This window comes from Littorina saxatilis, linkage group LG3, assembly GCF_037325665.1.
Source record: "Littorina saxatilis isolate snail1 linkage group LG3, US_GU_Lsax_2.0, whole genome shotgun sequence".
NCBI lineage: Eukaryota > Metazoa > Mollusca > Gastropoda > Littorinimorpha > Littorinidae > Littorina > Littorina saxatilis.
Genome location: NC_090247.1, coordinates 57,022,794 through 57,042,184, shown reverse-complemented (window position 1 = coordinate 57,042,184; position 19,391 = coordinate 57,022,794). Strand labels below are relative to the sequence as shown.

At 37.5% G+C, this 19,391-nt stretch overlaps 1 protein-coding gene and 1 long non-coding RNA gene across 6 annotated transcripts in view; both read right to left on the bottom strand.

Moving 5' to 3' along the window:
- Nucleotides 1–58: 58 nt before the first annotated feature.
- The window catches only part of LOC138962744 (intersectin-1-like), a 107,271-nt gene continuing 87,938 nt past the window's right edge, over nucleotides 59–19,391 (bottom strand). For 3 of the 5 annotated variants that reach the window (XM_070334688.1, XM_070334690.1, XM_070334691.1), the window contains 3 exons: nucleotides 12,871–12,948; nucleotides 10,923–11,096; nucleotides 59–9,553 (listed from right to left, as the gene is read on the bottom strand). In XM_070334688.1, the coding sequence (XP_070190789.1) occupies nucleotides 9,405–9,553; nucleotides 10,923–11,096; nucleotides 12,871–12,948 (401 nt within the window). In that variant the 3' untranslated portion in view covers nucleotides 59–9,404. Of the gene's footprint in view, nucleotides 9,554–10,922; nucleotides 11,097–12,870; nucleotides 12,949–15,726; nucleotides 15,802–19,391 lie in introns of all 5 variants that reach the window. The other 2 variants (XR_011454590.1, XM_070334689.1) reach the window with 2 other exon arrangements.
- LOC138962747 (uncharacterized) lies at nucleotides 16,868–18,553 on the bottom strand. Its single transcript, XR_011454591.1, has 3 exons — nucleotides 18,249–18,553; nucleotides 17,408–17,500; nucleotides 16,868–17,163 (listed from the first exon to the last, which is right to left on the bottom strand). It is a non-coding gene; the product is annotated as an uncharacterized lncRNA (long non-coding RNA).

Below are 19,391 nucleotides of genomic sequence, written 5' to 3'. Positions count from 1 at the left end.
GGCCTCACCGCGCCTCTTCAAACAACAAAACATAACAATTTAAAACAGAACACCTGAATCTTGCAAGTATTGTCACTGTATTTATTCTCAGACAATTGGATTCTGAAGCAGATTATTAGAGAGCAGGGGGAAAAAAGAAAAAAAGAAAAAAAGAAAGAAAGAAAAAACATCATCATTTTACCATCCCGCTTTTCTACTTCTTATTCTTACACTTCAGTTTTTAGAAGAATAACAATTCCACCACAGAAAAAAAGTATACAAATAAAGAGTGTCAAAACCTCACTCCACGCATTGAGCAGTATCAACCTTAGTTTATGTAGATAAAGTGACTTACGAAAGTAAATGTCTTCAGGATACATGGGCTTAAACATAAACAAAAATCAAACATATTTCAACTTCATATATTGCACTGCATGATGCGAATAAAGACTCAGCTGTGGCGTGATGCAATTCACAGTTAAGAGAGCAAAAATTAGTGTAGTATGTTTTCCCAGGATTGGACAGTGACGTTAAGGATTTGCAGTCAGCCTTGCCATTTTCTTTTTACAGTCAAACCTGCCCTGAGTGGCGATAAAGACAACCTGCCAAAAACGACCATTTCAACGGATCCGCAACGAGTTGTTTTTCTCTATAATTCACCTTTCTGTTAAGACCATCTGTCTATAATAACCACTTTCTTTCTTTCTTTATTTGGTGTTTAACGTCGTTTTCAACCACGAAGGTTATATCGCGACGGGGAAAGGGGGGAGATGGGATAGAGCCACTTGTCAATTGTTTCTTGTTCACAAAAGCACTAATCAAAAATTTGCTCCAGGGGCTTGCAACGTACGTAGTACAATATATTACCTTACTGTGAGAATGCATTAGTTTCCAGTACAAAGGATTTAACATTTCTTACATACTGCTTGACTAAAATCTTTACAAAAATTGACTATATTCTATACAAGAAACACTTAACAAGGGTAAAAGGAGAAACAGAATCCGTTAGTCGCCTCTTACGACATGCTGGGGAGCATCGGGCAAATTCTTTCTCGTCCCAACCAATATGGGACTCCCCTTAACCCGCGGGGGGTCCAGACTTAAGTCTTAAAGATGAGATTCTCTTACATGACTTAAGTCTTAAAGATGAGATTCTCTTACATGGGTTAAAGCGGTGTATTTTTTCTTGTAAATTCAGAATTTCGCTTTCCAAACCTTAAAAAACGCGCTCAAACAAAACGCTCAGGCTGTTGCACCGTGAGAACGTAATCGGTTATTTAGCATAATGGCTTTCATCTTGGCCGACGCATTCACTTTAAGATATGTAACACATGACTCTCAAACTTCACACAAAGTGTTAAAGAAGCAAAATTATCTCAGGAGATAGAGAAAAATATAGTGGCAAATAAAGCCCATAACTTGACTGCGTATTAACAAACTAAATTGTTAGAAAATACTGAGAAATACTGTGTTCTCATTGTCTGCACAGGCTGATATTTGAGATATGAAAGGAGTTGCACATCAGAAGTGCATGGTACAGACCTGGGAACCCCTGTTTTACACTTGGAGTATTCTCAAACAAACTTGGTGTATTTTCAGAAAAAAATTGAGCGTACCCTACACAACATTTCAACATCCATGATTCAAACATGCTTCACATGCATCCGTCGCACCGTTAATTAAGTTTACCAATACATTTGAAACAAATGCTTCTTTCAATAGTTACTGACAAAAACGGAAATCATGTCAAAATACTGGATCAGCTTCGGATGCGCTTGTGAAGAGGAGTAGTCTAGGAATTTTTCTCGTCGTATTTTTTGTCCACTGACCATACTGATCGTATTCTAGATGCAATCATGCGTACAAAATACGACAAAACCGTATGGGTTCCCAGGTATGTTACAGTGATAATGTATATTTAGGGAATATGTATATTCCCTAAAAAATCAGTGAATATATATATTCCCTGTTTCAACAAGTGACTATGTATATTCCCTAAAATTTCTAGGGAATATACTTATTCCCTGAAATTTGAGGGCAAATTCTATACTTATTCACTGATTTGTATTTTGCACACACAGAGCCTTGATGAGATTACGAAGTGAACTTGTTGTGAGAAACATGGTTCTCACGGTTGAACAGAACTGAGTTGAGCTTTGAGAAAGTACACGAAGGGAACATTTGTGAGTTGTTATCAGTTTACAAGTGACACCTGACAATGTGCACAACTGAACTGTAAAATAATCCCCACACTTGCAGTTCAGTTGTCGCAGCAGAAAGATGGATAGTATTGCACAGAGAGAATTGAGGCGGGAGCAACATTTTGTAGAGGAACTTCGAAACTGGGCAGCAAAAAACAAAAGAGTGTTGGTCAGCAGGGAGGAATATCAGGATACCATAAATGAATAAGTATAGAATTTGCCCTCAAATTTCCGGGAATAAGTATATTCCCTAGGAATTTTAGGGAATATACATAGTCACTTGTTGAAACAGGGAATATATATATTCACTGATTTTTTTAGGGAATATGTAGGGAATATACATATTCCCTAAATATACATTATCACTGTAACATATACAAGCTCAGTGAGGTAAACCAGGTATTCTGCTAATTAACTTACCCCTTCAGAATAGAGTATACTAGAAAAAGTAGTGCCAGTTTTTCAAGCAACTTGATCAAATAAGTATTCCCGGTGGCCACTATAAAAATAGCATGGCTTCATCAAACAATACAATATAAAAACTATATTTCTTTCTTGAATTTCATAGCGGTTTCTCGATTCTTTATTAATCAACCAGAAAGTTTCCAAAGTAATTTTCCAACTTCATCTGCCCACCTGAGAACTTATATATAATGATGTATTGTTCCAAGGTTTAAATTTCAAATATTAATACATTAGGTGACAGGATTCGGAAATGAGGTAATCTCGTTTCTCTTTTTTCGTTGATTAGCATTTGTGAGCATATCTTATCAATACTGAAAATGTTTATAAAAAAATAGACGTATATCCAGAATTTTCAAATTAAGAAAAAGTTAATTAAACCCTGCAACTTAAGACCACATATGACACTGAAAGGATTTTTAAGGTTATACCATGACAAGAATTGAGAGACAGATATGTCAGCCTTGTAGACTAAGATAGTAGTCATTTTACATGCCTAAAACACAACATACCCGGTGTCTTAAAGTCATGATACGTCATGCATGAACCCACACTGCTTCTGCATTTGTGATTATACTTTTAGAAGACCCATTCCATATCCATTCTCATAAAGAGAAAAAAAGGAATAAAATTTAGGGCCATGCATCTTTTAACAAGTCGCGTAAGGCGAAAATACAATATTTAGTCAAGTAGCTGTCGAACTCACAGAATGAAACTGAACGCAATGCCATTTTACTCGTAGCATCGTCAGGCCACCGCTCATGGCAAAGGCAGTGAAATTGACAAGAAGAGCGGGGTAGTAGTTGCGCTAAGAAGGATAGCACGCTTTTCTGTACCTCTCTTTGTTTTAACTTTCTGAGCGTGTTTTTAATCCAAACATATCATATCTATATGTTTTTGGAATCAGGAACCGACAAGGAATAAGATGAAAGTGTTTTTAAATTGATTTGGACAATTTAATTTTGATAATAATTTTTATATATTTAATTTTCAGAGCTTGTTTTTAATCCGAATATAACATATTTATATGTTTTTGGAATCAGCAAATGATGGAGAATAAGATAAACGTAAATTTGGATCGTTTTATAAATTTTTATTTTTTTTTACAATTTTCCGATTTTTAATGACCAAAGTCATTAATTAATTTTTAAGCCACCAAGCTGAAATGCAATACCGAACCCCGGGCTTCGTCGAAGATTACTTGACCAAAATTTGAACCAATTTTGTTGAAAAATGAGGGCGTGACAGTGCCGCCTCAACTTTCACGAAAAGCCGGATATGACGTCATCAAAGACATTTATCAAAAAAATGAAAAAAACGTTCGGGGATTTCATACCCAGGAACTCTCATGTCAAATTTCATAAAGATCGGTCCAGTAGTTTAGTCTGAATCGCTCTACACACACACACACACAGACAGACAGACAGACAGACAGACACACGCACATACACCACGACCCTCGTTTCGATTCCCCCTCGATGTTAAAATATTTAGTCAAAACTTGACTAAATATAAAAAATGATACATAATAAAAAATAGAAAAAAAAATAATTAAAAAAATAATTTGCTTAACCAATAACATGCACGGAAAGGAAAAGTTCGTGTCCACATGTGCACAAAAGTCTAATACACCAAAGCTAAAACCTTAAAAGACTTCCGCCTTGTATTTTTAATCTGCTGCCCATTCTGTTATTTCTTCCATCAGCTATTTGGTTGAAAAATGTGGTTCTTGTGCCTAGGCTGTGTATTGGATTGTCATTGTATGCCTGCATCATTAGTTGTCAGTAATTATTACATGTGCTGATTGTTCTCTTTGCCTGCGCGCGTATAGTATGTTGGTTATGATTGGTCATAGTATGTTTGTTTATGTTTGGTCGTTATCTTTGCCTGTGCGTGTATTGTATGTTTGGTCGTTTTCTTTGCCTGTGCATGTATAGTTTGTTGGTTATGTTTGGTCGGTTTCTTTGCCTGTGCGTGTATAGTATGCTTGGTCGATGTATGTATTGTAAAGCGCTAAGAGTAGACATTTTTCTAGAATAGCGCTATAAAAGTTTGCATTATTATTATTATTATTATCAGCTATTTCAGGACTCACATTAGAGTCTTTGATGTCTCATAAGAAAAGTGAACCAATTGCTGACCTAAATACATTATTATACAAATCTTACAATAAAACATGTACAAAAAAGAAACAAATAGAAAAAAGGCCAACAAAAAATACAAATGCAAAAGTTTGAGGTAAAAATAAATCCAAATCAAACAAAGAGTAACAGCTGCGGATGAAAACAAGTAATACAAAAATCTATGATTGAATGTGCAAAAACAAACATAGCAACAAGACCAAAAGGACGCATTGAAATAACCTTGACTTGTACGGTGCATAATATAAACAAAATGTGAAGAAGTGATAGTTGGTGTCATTGCACTTTTTAAGTTGATTTTTCAGCAGTTCTAATACATGTAAATTGTTTGTTTGTGAAAACTGTAATTAACAACTCTAGATTATTTTTTCTACCTGGGTGTGAATAAAAATTATATTCATTTCAAGTTAGCAGGTGCAGAAAAGTTTTTCTTTTCCAATACCAGAATTCAAATTCTGCACAGGCTGTTGATTTTTGGTATGAGTACCAGTGACAGGATTCTCTTCTCACATGGAAAAACCTGGACAGTGTCGTGGTGAACATGGTCGCTATAATGAGAGAAGGCGTGAAATCATGGGACCTCGTAAGTGACATGGCGCCAAGATATATATATATATATATATGAAGTCTTATATCACGCGCGTATCTCCAGACTCGGAGTCAATCAATCAATCAATCAATATGAGGCTTATATCGCACGTATTCCGTGGGTACAGTTCTAAGCGCAGGGATTTATTTATTTATTTTTTAAAAATTTTATTTTAATTTTATGCAATTTATATCGCGCACATATTCAAGGCGCAGGGATTTATTTATGCCGTGTGAGATGGAATTTTTTTACACAATACATCACGCATTCACATTGGCCAGCAGATCGCAGCCATTTCGGCGCATATAATCCTACTTTTCACGGCCTATTATTCCAAGTCACACGGGTATTTTGGTGGACATTTTTATCTATGCCTATACAATTTTGCCAGGAAAGACCCTTTTGTCAATCGTGGGATCTTTAACGTGCACACCCCAATGTAGTGTACATGAAGGGACCTCGGTTTTTCGTCTCATCCGAAAGACTAGCACTTGAACCCACCACCTAGGTTAGGAAAGGGGGGAGAAAATTGCTAACGCCCTGACCCAGGGTCGAACTCGCAACCTCTCGCTTCCGAGCGCAAGTGCGTTACCACTCGGCCGCCCAGTCCTGACTCAAGGCGCAGGGATCTATTTATGCCGTGTGAGATGGATTTTTTTACACAATACATCACGCATTCACATCGACCAGCAGATCGCAGCCATTTCGGCACATATCCTACAAGAGACACTTACAAGGTCCCACGATTTCACCGACGATATACTTTTACAAGAAAGGGGATTTCATGAGAAGAAATTAACAACCTGGTGTGTTCATATGCTTAACATAACAAGGACAGAAACCAGAAACACAACAGGCATTCCCATGGTGGGAAAATCAATGGGTGCATAACTCTCAATGAGGGAGATAACTTAAATAACGAGTGCATATTTCTCAATCATGGAGATAACAAAACTTTAATATTGACAAAGAAAAAGTGGAAGGACCCGCATTAATATTTTTCAGCTGAGAATAAATGGTTAAGTTTAGTGCTGCTATCACAAAATCTAGATCGATAATGATTGACATATATGCGTAAAAGAACCAAACAAAAATATACTCTCAATACCATGACTTTTTCTTCTTCCTTAGGATTTCACATGATCATGACAAGACTTCTACTTCTTCCCTTTGTCGCGTCCACATCTATAAACTCTGTTTGCTCTTTCTTTTCATCTAAAAACTGTCAGTAGGCCTCTAACAAATTTATTTACAATTTGTCTGATCAACAACAACAGGACATAAAACAAACTTCCATTTCCATCACCAATGTGTAACCATAGTCTCTTTATTTTACATGATTCAATATACCAAGTCATATCTGGTCACTTTGACTTGATAAATCGCCAGGTTTTCTTCCCTTCAAATCATCATCTACTTACGATTTGAATTTGAGATCTATAGAATATTTTACATGAAATCATAAAGAAGCTTTTCTTCATATCAGTTTATGGCGCGATCCTATCATCAGTGGAATGGATTCAGTATTAAATGTATACATATCTACAAATATACAACTGTTACAATTTATATACATTAAGATCAACCTTCTTTATTTAAAAAACCCAAAAAACCTCTCTTAATCCTCGAATCACTTGAATGGCACAAACAAGCAAACAATTCAACAAACAAGCAAATTGTGAACAAAACAACAATAACAACAACTGTTTTTACAGATCAGTTTTGGCAATGCAATAGTACATAAATCAATGTAATCAAACTTTGGCGTAGATCCTGTTGCAGTTTGCAACCAATATATAACTTTAACATGCATGAAAGGCCAATGAAATCGCCTATACCGGCATGCAAGCTAAAAACGCACACAAAATTCCTCCTCTTGTTGGTCTGCAGTCTTGGACCACACAACCACAGTCGGAGTGCTGACTAGAATGTTCTTCTTGCTCAAAACATCAAAACAATAAGCTCCACCATTGCAGGTTTACATAAATTCCATGTTGCAAATAACACTCAAGTGAGGTGAGAAAAAACAAAGCTGAATCTTTTCAGTCTGACACAACTGCCAGATTGCATGTAGGCTGCAAGCAAACTGACTTTTTAACATGGAAGTTGAACATTTGTCGCAGTACAGCGAACACCAATGATCCTCGGAATCACAACAACTGTCTCTTTTAGTGTTAGTTGTAATTGTCAACACGATATTCACCAACTTACCATCTTCTGTATTCTTCTTCTGCTTGAAAAGAAACCGGCACGGTTGGCCTAGTGGTAAGACGTCCGCCCCGTGATCGGGAGGTCGTGGGTTCGAACCCCAGCCGGGTCATACCTAAGACTTTAAAATTGGCAATCTAGTGGCTCAGCTCCGCCTGGCGTCTGGCATTATGGGGTTAGTGCTAGGACTGGTTGGTCCGGTGTCAGAATAATGTGACTGGGTGAGACATGAAGCCTGTGCTGCGACTTCTGTCTATGTGTGGCGCATGTTATATGTCAAAGCAGCACCGCCCTGATATGGCCCTTCGTGGTCGGCTGGGCGTTTAACAAACAAACAAACAAACAAACTTCTGCTTGAAAGGCTCCAAACTCTGAGGCGACTTAACTTCATTCATCAAATGTCTGAGTATACTTCATCCAAAACTGATCTACGTCATGGCTTAAATTTCAGTGACTGATACTGATAAAATGACATCAGAAATTTAACATTCAACTAACAATCACCTCATGGTGAGAATCGTTCATCCTAAAGTTACATGATACAGTGTTCTCGATGATCGAACGTGCAGCAAAGACGTGTACGTGTAGATATTGCGTCACCCATGACTCATTTTCTTCTTCAATGTTTTAAATGAATGCGTTGTTTTGCTCCCACCAAGACTGTAGATCTTGGCAAACGGGTTTGTTTGTTTATTTGTTGCTTAACGTCCAGCCGACTACGCAGAGCCATATCAGGACGAGGAAGGGGGGGATGAAGGGGGCCACTTGTCAAGCGATTCCTGTTTACAAATGCACTAACCCATTACTTGTGTCCCAGCAGGCTTTAGTAAAACTAAATTAATACCTACTGGAAGATTACCAGTTTCCAGTATGTTAAAATAGGCTTAACCTATCTACTGCTGGACTTACATCAGAACACTAACAGATTAAACTATACATGAATCGCGAGACAAGCGGCAAGAGAAGAGATTTTTGGAAAAAATACAGGTGAATGAGCAAGAAGGCAGAAAAAAGAAAAGAATTCATGAAGAAAAAGAGAGCATGACAGGAAAGAGGAACCAAAAATCTACCTAACAGCAAACTAGAAAGCTCCTGCGGTTCCAAAAACAGGAGGGGCTTTTAATTTCATAACCGCAGTGCCCCACTGCGGGATGGCAAACGGGTGACGTAAAAACTAGATTTGATGACGTTACCCGTACAGTTCCCGTACAGGTCATGAAAAGTGTTGATCTAGATCTGGCTGATGACTCAGATTTTCATGACTAATTCTGATAAGAATGCCAAACACATTTAACTTGCTGATGACACCTCATGCTCTAGATGTGCCTGAGATTATGTGTAACAGTATTCTGCATCAATAATAAATACAACAGTTTTCAGCGGTTTTTTGATAACATTACCCTTTTCAGATCAAGAAAATGACATCATAATGATGGTCATACCTGTACCATGACCTCACAGTGATTTCGTCATAATGACGTGATACCTTTACTATATATGGAAGAAACTTCAGCTGTTTGATAACCTTACCCTTTTCACATTAATAAAATGACGTCACAACAATGATGTCACACCTTTAACATGACAGGCCTAAAAGTGGCGAGTATTTTACTCACCATGGCAAGTAGAAACATGTAACTGGCGAGTAGAAATGTTCATCTACTCGCCAAATGCGAGTAAAGTTGTTAAAACAAATTGTTGGTTAGGCTAGTAAAGTTTGCTCTCTGGCTAGTAAATGTTCAGAATCACTAGCCAAAGGCGAGTACACCATTTGTTGGACTTTCAGGGCTGCACGACCTCACCATTCTTTCCACTGGAATGTCATCATGACTCATAGAGCTGCAGGTCGAGTTTGACCACAACCTCCCCAGTGTCCACTTCGTGCAGGATGAGTCGCTTGGTGATCGGTCCCTTCTTGACCTTGGCCTCTTCCATTACTTCACTCATCCGCACTTCTGTCCGTCCCAGAAAATCTGTCAGCATACATGAAAAAGTCATTGCATTACCTTCCGAGTTGGCATGGTCTGTACATTCTGTCTTGCTTGTCTAGGATAATGTCACTCATGTGTGCATAGGGTTCTGCAGATATAAAAACTCCCCAGTCAGTGACGAATTCAGCCCACGAACTATTGGCAAAGAAATGTGTTTTCTCTTGTGCTTTTTACATTTAGTCAAGTTTTGACTAAATGTTTTAACATAGAGGGGGAATCGAGACGAGGGTCGTGGTGTATGTATGTGTGTGTGTCTGTCTGTCTGTCTGTGCGTGTGTGTGTGTAGAGCGATTCAGACCAAACTACTGGACCGATCTTTATGAAATTTGACATGAGAGTTCAAATGATATCAAATGATATCCCCGGACGTTTTTTTCGTTTTTTCGATAAATACTTTTGATGACGTCATATCCGGCTTTTTGTAAAAGTTGAGGCGGCACTGTCACCCTCATTTTTCAATAAAATTGATTGAAATTTTTGTAAAGCAATCTTCGACGAAGGCCGGACTTCTTGGTGGCTTAAAAATTAATTAATGACTCTGGTCATTAAAAATCTGAAAATTGTAATAATTTTTTTTTTATACATAAAACGATCCAAATTTATGTTCATCTTATTCTACATCATTTCTTGATTCCAAAAACATATAACTATGTTATATTTGGATCAAAAACAAGCTCTGAAAATTAAAAATATAAAAATTATGATCAAAATTAAATTTCCGAAATCGATTTAAAAACAATTTCACCTTATTCCTTGTCGGTTCCCGATTCCAAAAACATATAGATATGATATGTTTGGATTAAAAAGTTAAAACGAAGAGAGGTACAGAAAAGCGTGCTATGCAGCACAGCGAAATCACTACCGCGCTGAACAGGCTCGTCAGTTTCACTCCGTTTTGCACAAGCGGCGGACTACGGTCATTGTGAAAAAATGCAGTGCGTTCAGTTTCATTCTGTGAATTCCACAGCTTGACTAAATGTAGTAATTTCGCCTTACGCGACTTGTTTTTTTTTTTAAAAAGCTCTCCATAAAAAATGTCAGTCACCAGTACCACACAAATACAGCCACTCTTGTTTTGCTTTATCCTTGATTTCTTTTTGGAAACCACCAGCTCACGCACTTATCAAATATCTTGAATTTTGGTTTCAATCATAGAGACACGTACGCACCTCTGGTCATTTTGTGGTCGATTTTAAGGCGCACGCACAAACACACACCACGTACGTTAACATGCATTGGGCTGAGCTGAGTGAAGTCCAATCCATGATAATTATATTATTGGTGTATGTCAAGAGAAACCAATCTAACCTCTATTTGAGCTGGGTTAGGGTTCCCGTGGGGCCAATCTTACCATTGGGCGAGTAGAGGTCGCGGTCATAGACAGTGATGCACAGGACGTCCTGCCTGAGGTCCCTTATGGTGAACTGCATGGAGGCATTCCACTTGGGGTTCAGCGAGTTGTTCACCACCCGGGTCCTGTGCTCCTGTGACCCCATACTCACCTCACAGTAGGGGTCACTCTTTCCTACACACACCAGGCACAACCATCCAGAATAGGTTCGATATAGCATGTATACATTTCTGATCATATTAGTTATCTTCTATATGCTTAATTTTTTTTTTTAAATAATGATTTTTATTTTCCTTATCTGAAATATGGACAAGGATATTTAATTAAAAATGTCCTATATTTATCTATTTAAAAAAGCAACTATTTGATGTTGCTGTTTTAGTTTTACCAGAGAGAGAAATTCAAGTTTTACACCCTCACGGCAAAGCCATTGGGGGAATGTTCCCGGGTTATAACCCCACTTTAGATGAGATACACACGTTTCGGTGGTATTTAAGCCATCTGCACTTATGGCAGAATGACCAAGGTCTTTTACGTGCCATTGTGGTGACACGGGGGTGGGAGATGGATACCGTCTCTGGGTCTGCACATAAAGTTGACCCGTGTCCGTCCCGGCCCGGATTCGAATCTGCGAACTTATGATCACAAGTCCAGTGCTCTACCACCTGAGCTATCCGTACCCGAGCTCCCACTATTTTACCATCAACACCTTCTGAACATGTTTATTTTTCAGGGTTTGTGTGTGTTGGTGTTTTTCATATTTTGTGTTGTGTTTTGATTTTTCTTGATGTATGGTGGCCTCTTGTTTGATTATGAATATTTGTTAAAAAAAAGTGCACTGTCCATAAAAGTACCAGTTGTGTTTTTCACTAGATAATACTTTCACTACCAAAATGTTATATTATAAGCAAGTAAATTTTGAATTCTTAACTTAAAAAATCAAATGGATATCTGTTAAATACAGTCATGTTGTGTTCATGTGCAAATGTATGAATTACATTAAAATAGTCAATTTAGAACAGGAATAACAATTTATGATCACATCATCCCCAAAATGAACAAATAAGGGATGCATATTCTAGGAAAATCAACCATGCCAAATGCTCAGTCAGGCGAAGAAAGTACTAGAAAATAAAGAAAGCTAACTCAAAATAGTAGGCAAACCAAACACACGTCCTTGAAAGAATTTAAAGATTTAAGCAACATTCAAACCAAGCACAATCATGCTGATGCGTGAGGTTGTGATTAAAGAATTAAAGTTTGAATCAGACACATACTAAGTAAACACCAATGACGGTTAATATACACACAGTCACTAGTTCCACAAGAGTACTTCAACAGAACAAAGGGTGACAGTGCTGGGAAAGCGAAGGAAAAATATTAAGCCACATCAACTAATAACCATGTTGATCCTGCAGGTAATTTCTAAGCAGATCATCTACAACTTATTTATTCTTTCCCCCCAAAAATGTCGGCTGTCCCTTGATCATGTTTTAAACCAACCCCCTCCTCAGCTACCACCTACCTCCCCCCCACCCCCCCCCCACACACACACCACTACCCACAATCCCCGTCTGCCCTAACATTTTACATTGTCCCCATTTCATTTGTCATATGTCCCCATAAGGACTCAACGATTAAGAACCGAATTTTGAAAAAGTTGAAGTCTTATTGCTATGCAACAGGAAAAACAACAACAAACTCAATGCAGATCAAGCACAGTTCATTAGTCTGTTTCTTTAACTCTAATGAAAATAAGATTAGGCACAACAAGTGCAATGCTGTCCTTATTTCTAACAACAATCTTCTTTCTGCTTCTTGAATCAGCTGGATGCCAGACCTGTACACTAGTATAGCTCCGGCCCTTCCCTTCCCCTCCCATTTACTTAATTCAACATAAATCCATTGTGATACATATCTCAGGACAGAGACAATTAAGAGGTCATACCGTCACTATCACTGGCTCGTAAATCACAGCCCTCCAAAATGACCACAAGAAGACGTCCGACGCCAGGCACTCTTCTCGCTACACAGGGGAGGAAAAGACGCATACACTCATGCAAAAGGTGAAAGTGAAAAAGCTGTAAACGAATACAACATCCAACTCAGTGACTATCTGTACAAGCAAGCTGCTACTCATTCACTGAAGGCAGCACAGTCTGAAATGTAACAGTGTTTTTATTTTAAGAAAGGTGGAGATTGTAAACCTCAACAAAATAAGGAGTCTTTTAAATGCTGATGTACGTACCAGCCCGTTAAAGGTTTCATATTAACATCTTTCTGAAACATTTTCCTTTTCCTTTTTTTTTTGCTTTGTGATTTATCTGTTTCTAACTTCGTTTTGTCATAAAAGCTGTTGTTACAATTAAGCTTCAGATATGTATGAAGCTTTTTCCTTTTTCTCTTCAGTTCAACATTCTGCCTTTACGGTGAGGTTTGATAATTATTCAGTACATGTACTTACATTTACGTTGTTGTTGGGTTTTTGTGGTGTTTTTTTTAGTTTTTTTAAGAAGGAATAGGCATTACACAAATTACCGGGGAAATGGCATTTGAACAATATGTGAGATAGTAAGGATGGTTGTCTAAACTTGTGATCAGTTATATTTGATAACATTAGATTAAGCACTCCGCATTTGTTGAGGTTCACTAAATTCCAAAGACATGATCAAAACAAAAGCATCAAAATTAAACACTACATTGCGACATGCATGAGGGAATTAAAACTTTTGAAAATGTGTAATAGCCCCACAAAATCATTTTTTCTGAGCTACAACGTGAAGAAATAAAAAAAGTAAGAAAGAATTTCTGCTGATTTTCAAACAAAAATAAATAACACTCCACTATAGGTGATCGAGGACTCAAAGCAAAATCAAAATGTGAAGTAAACATGTTTTTGATATTGTAACTGAAAGAGTAACTGGAATTCTAAAAAAAAAACAACACATTTGGCAGATTTAAATTGGAAAGCACCCAGGATTTTAGATGCCTTTTGTGGTACTGGTAGTCTGAAGAAGACAAACAACTTTTCAGTTTCAATAAGCATAGCAGCTATGTACGGTCAGCAGATCGATTCTCTCTTTGTAATCCTTAAACATGTTTGTTGATTTGGAACTAGGATTGTTTGTTTGTTTATTTGTTGCTTAACGTCCAGCCGACTACGCAGAGCCATATCAGGACGAGGAAGGGGGGGATGAAGGGGGCCACTTGTCAAGCGATTCCTGTTTACAAATGCACTAACCCATTACTTGTGTCCCAGCAGGCTTTAGTAAAACTAAATTAATACCTACTGGAAGATTACCAGTTTCCAGTATGTTAAAATAGGCTTAACCTATCTACTGCTGGACTTACATCAGAACACTAACAGATTAAACTATACATGAATCGCGAGACAAGCGGCAAGAGAAGAGATTTTTGGAAAAAATACAGGTGAATGAGCAAGAAGGCAGAAAAAAGAAAAGAATTCATGAAGAAAAAGAGAGCATGACAGGAAAGAGGAACCAAAAATCTACCTAACAGCAAACTAGAAAGCTCCTGCGGTTCCAAAAACAGGAGGGGCTTTTAATTTCATAACCGCAGTGCCCCACTGCGGGATGGAACTAGGATCAAGTCTCCAAGGCTGAAACAATAATAGAAACATAATTGCAGCGCTTACTTTTAACTGATGTGTTCCTTTTTGAAAATAGACTCGATGGCAGTGATGAAGGCTGAGCCTACGTTGGATAACGACCAATTAATTAACTCAATTAACTTCCTGCATCTTCCTGTTTCTTTGCAAATGTCTGATTAGTTCCAATAGCATTATTTCTATTCTTAGGGTGCAAGTATGTATTCAACTACGATTTCTATTCTGTTTGGAAAGTCTGTCTCGCTTTAATGAAAAGGCACAGTCTATGTAACACTAGGAAATAAACATGCCATCACCTAGAAGAAGAAAAATCTACTAACAAAATCATATCTGAACCAAAAATAATCTATGCTAAAAAGTTAATGATCAACATGCAAAAAAACTTGAGACACACAGAGGTAAAATAAGTTAACAAAACCCAAATATACACAAACACAGTAATGCCAAGTGTTGAAGAAGGAACACAGTTGGCAAAAATGTGCAAGTTTTAGTGAAACTAACAGTGACACTGGAATGCACGCATTATGACACACAGCAATTAGCTGGGCTGATGGAAAGACAAAAGTCATGAAATGAAAGGAGCAATTTTAGTCACACTGACAGTGACACTTCAATGCACGCATTTAACACAAGCTAGACTGGAATTATAAGAGGGAAATCGTCACATGACACGTGCAAGTTGCACACAGGCTGATTGCAAGATGGAAGTCAAGACATGACACGTGCAAGTTTAGTGACACTGATAGACTGACACTTCAATACACACATATGACACAGGTGAGATGGAAATCACCACATGACACGTGCAAGTTTAGTGACACTGGTAGTGACACTGCAATGCACGCACTTAACACAGGTGAGAAATCACCACATGACACGTGCAAGTTTAGTGACACTGGTAGTGACACTGCAATGCACACATTTAACACAGATGAGATGGAAATCACCACATGACACGTGCAAGTTTAGTGACACTGGTAGTGACACTGCAATGCACACATTTAACACAGGTGAGAAATCACCACATGACACGTGCAAGTTTAGTGACACTCTGGTAGTGACACTGCAATGCACACATTTAAGTTAACACAGGAAACTGATGGTAAGACAAAAGTCAGAACATGCAAGGGTCAGTCATTTTTCTCGTAGGGCGGTCTCCACATGTCCCGGCCTTACCCGAGTCGCTAGCTGACCGCAGCCGTATCCCTTCCTCAAGAATGACCAGCAGTCGACCTACTGGCTTACACTTCACTGACCAGCCATAATAGAAATCAAAACTAAAATCATTAGTAATGATTACATGGAACATACAGTGTTAGATATTTCAGAAAGAAATGATAGTAAAGCGGAACGTCTGATCTGGCGTGTGGCAATCGGCATGATCCTTAATGGTCTTGTGGTGAAAAGAAAACTTATTGGCCCTGTAAGAGAGACAACAGTTTGTAAGACAGTGTCTTATCAGGATCAGGAATTTTACGCCGCTTGGAACCTTTTTAGGTTATTTGCGCGACGGGGTGAGAGCGCACCGCCTATACGTTAAAAACAAACTAAGGACCTATCAATTTTTGTGTGTCCTCATAAAAACATCTAAACATGTTACTTCAAGTAACCCCTAGTTTAGGACACCCCATAACCTATACAATTTCCTATCATTGTTTGGATGTTTGAGGAGCTGGGGGGTAACGAGGGACGTAAAGCACCCAACATACACGCCGACCCCAGTCCTCTTATTTTAGCTTCCCTAATTTAAAATGTTTAAAAGCTGGTTTAAAAGTGATTCTCTAGATTTTAGAGCAGAGGGCCGCTTGTGGCACCTCTGCTTATTGCTGTTGAGAAAGCAGCAACAGATTTTGCCCGGACCACCTGCTCGTCTAGTGCATTCCACTCAGCCACCGTCTGCACGAAAAAGGAGTGTCGATACTGCTCTGTGCTGGTGTCTGGAATGATGTAGCCACGGGTGTTGTTGTAAGACTCACCGGCGAAACGTTGTTCAAGAACTTTTTTTTATTCAAGAATATTCTAGAATGTTCTAGAATGTTCTAGAATTTTTCAACTGGCATTATTCTAGAATTTTTTGGCTTGTAGAATATTCTAGAAGTAGAATATCGAACAAAATTCAAGAACAGCAACAATGTTCTAGAATATTTTTTTTTCAAGAATGATCTTATTCAAGAACATTCTTCTTCAAAGTTCAAGAACTGTGATCCCTTATTTTTAAAACACTTTTAATTTAATTTTGTGTTCTCCACTTATAGTTTTGGTTGTGTTTGCTACACATTCGAATTATGCTACAAAATAAAGCCAAACAAACACTTGGTTCATTCTTCAAATGTTATATTGTCACAAAGAAGTGAAATAGATGACAAGTCGATCTTGGGCTAACAATGTTCACAAGCAGAATGTGTCTTCAACATTTGTCATCACTTTTCTGAACTACTGGAACTGCATGGATGCGGTACCGCTTCTCCAGGAAAGGTCACTGTCACCAGCATCCCTTGTTGGATGATTCCCTTGGCCAACTTCACTGTCAGTCTGTGGCAGGGCATGGTGGATTTGATTCAAAAGAAGGCTCAGTATCAGCTTGAAGCTTTGCAACATTGTGTCCTGTAAAGCCTGAAACACAATGCCTACAGTTTACAAAAAATCATTCATTCAAAAACTTGGAAAAAGGAACAAAAATGAAGAGTTAAATGTCCGCAGTTTGTTCTTTTTGGTATGTAAATATGGTATATTATTGATGAAAACACATTTTCATCTGAAATAAGCCATTTTTCTCTGAGACGTTTTGCCCATTAATTGATTTAATTCATTCACTGGCTGATTAATTACTTTCACAGTTCGTTGACAGGACTCTTACCTTTTCCTCCAGTGATATTTTATTTATGATGTGCTTCATGGTACTTCCAGTGAGAATTCATCCAGATATCTTCTTCACCCCTCTTTCCTGGACCTAGTAAATAAGAAACAAAAAAAGGTTTTAACAAAGAATAAACTCAAACATAAGACATTCCAAAGATCATCATCATAACTAGAGTGAATGTGAACAGAAAACTTACAAACGTATTGCTTGTCATTAATGTCATTCAATCAATCAATCAAACCAATTTTGATGCAATGGTTAATGTTACCTTTTTACATAAATGTACATAATTCTATCAATACACTTTCGGAATATTTGTTATAATCGTCATTGTTGTAAATACCCACAGGCATGTTTACAATTTGAAGCACTTTTTTCAATTTCATTTTCAGAAACCTGTTTTTAATTTTGACCAAACCAGTCAGTTTGCTAGCGGCAAATTTATACCAAATCTGTGAGTTCCAAACCTCAAACAAATTCAGCAGAAGTTACAGTCTATAATTTATACTTTGAAACCAACAGGTTTCGTTTATTCTGTCCAACAGTGCCAGCAGAACGCAAATCACGGCAGACTTTCTGTTTGCAAACAGACGACACAATGACACACTGACACAGAAAGGCGGCCGTTAAACCCAACAATCAAATCATCACATGATTAAACAGTACTTTTGCTTAAAATGTAGTTAAGTTTTATACATCTGCCATTTCTCATGTGTCAGATCGAAGAAGAAACTTTTAAAATTGAAGGCTGGTTTCGATTTCACAGTCACACAGTGACACACATGTTTACATCTGTACCACGTGTTGAATAAAACAAGCAAAAACAAAACATACTTACTGAGTTCATGGAAATGATGCATGGATCAATGTTGTTTTGCTTTGATGCAAAAGTGCTTCAACAAATACAACAGAGAAAAGGTTTCTAGCTGCAGCAGTTCGTTCAAAAGAGTCCCCTTTCCTCATGGTGTATTTACAGAGCGTCGCCATTTTGCTTTTAAGGGAAGTAACTCCGGTGGACAAACTCTGGCACCGGAAGCTAAGAAACCAGGCGCCAAATTCTTTGGAAGCACGTTGTTAGAACTGAGAAAGATTTTGTAATCTCCATTTATCTGAAAAAATGGCATGCCACCGATTTGTCAACTTGTTAGGCATGAAGAAATGCTGTATTCTTCATCCAGTATCTCTGTTTGAACTTGGAGGTGCCAGACACAAAAATAACAGATGAGTGAAACTGAAAGCACCATGGGTGAAACTATTAACTAAGAGCAGCGATCTCACTTGAGTGGCAACAAGCTGTATCCTGATTTTCTCAGGAAAAACAAAGGTAGGTGTTTTAATTTTATAAAAATTCTTTTATGTTTGATATTGTTGTTTGTTTTAGGTGACATATAGATATATATCTAGGATCTAGGTTTAGGTTTTTATTTTTTATTTTTTTTACAATAAGTGAATAACAATTAAATGCTTTCTCTCTTGTTTGCAAGATTTTAAGTGAAATCAGTTGAGTTAGACCTGTAGGATTTGTTTATTTTGAACTATCATTTGTTTTGGTAGGATTGCATGACTTTTTACTCAAGCCCTTTCAAACCTATTCTTTTCAGTCTCTGTGTAACTGTAAGTGTAATTTGCACATGTATCATTCATTGATTGTAATATATATGTGTCTGACAGTGATACTAATAGTCAAGTGTCAATCAGCAAGCCGGCACTAAATTGTTTTATTTTTTTCAAATAATTGTCTTCTGAGTATTAGCTAGTCAATTACAAGACTTTACAGGAGACTGGGTTTGGTCAGGAACATATATTTATACTTATAGAAATTCCTGCATGAACAAAGATGATTACTATTAGTATTATTTGTAAACAGTTCAGTATTTACCCCTTATTAGTAAATATAAATATATATATTCAAACTTGAGCATTTATAATTATATATATAATGGTTGTTCTAATTTGATCACTTCTCATTTTTACAGATGCT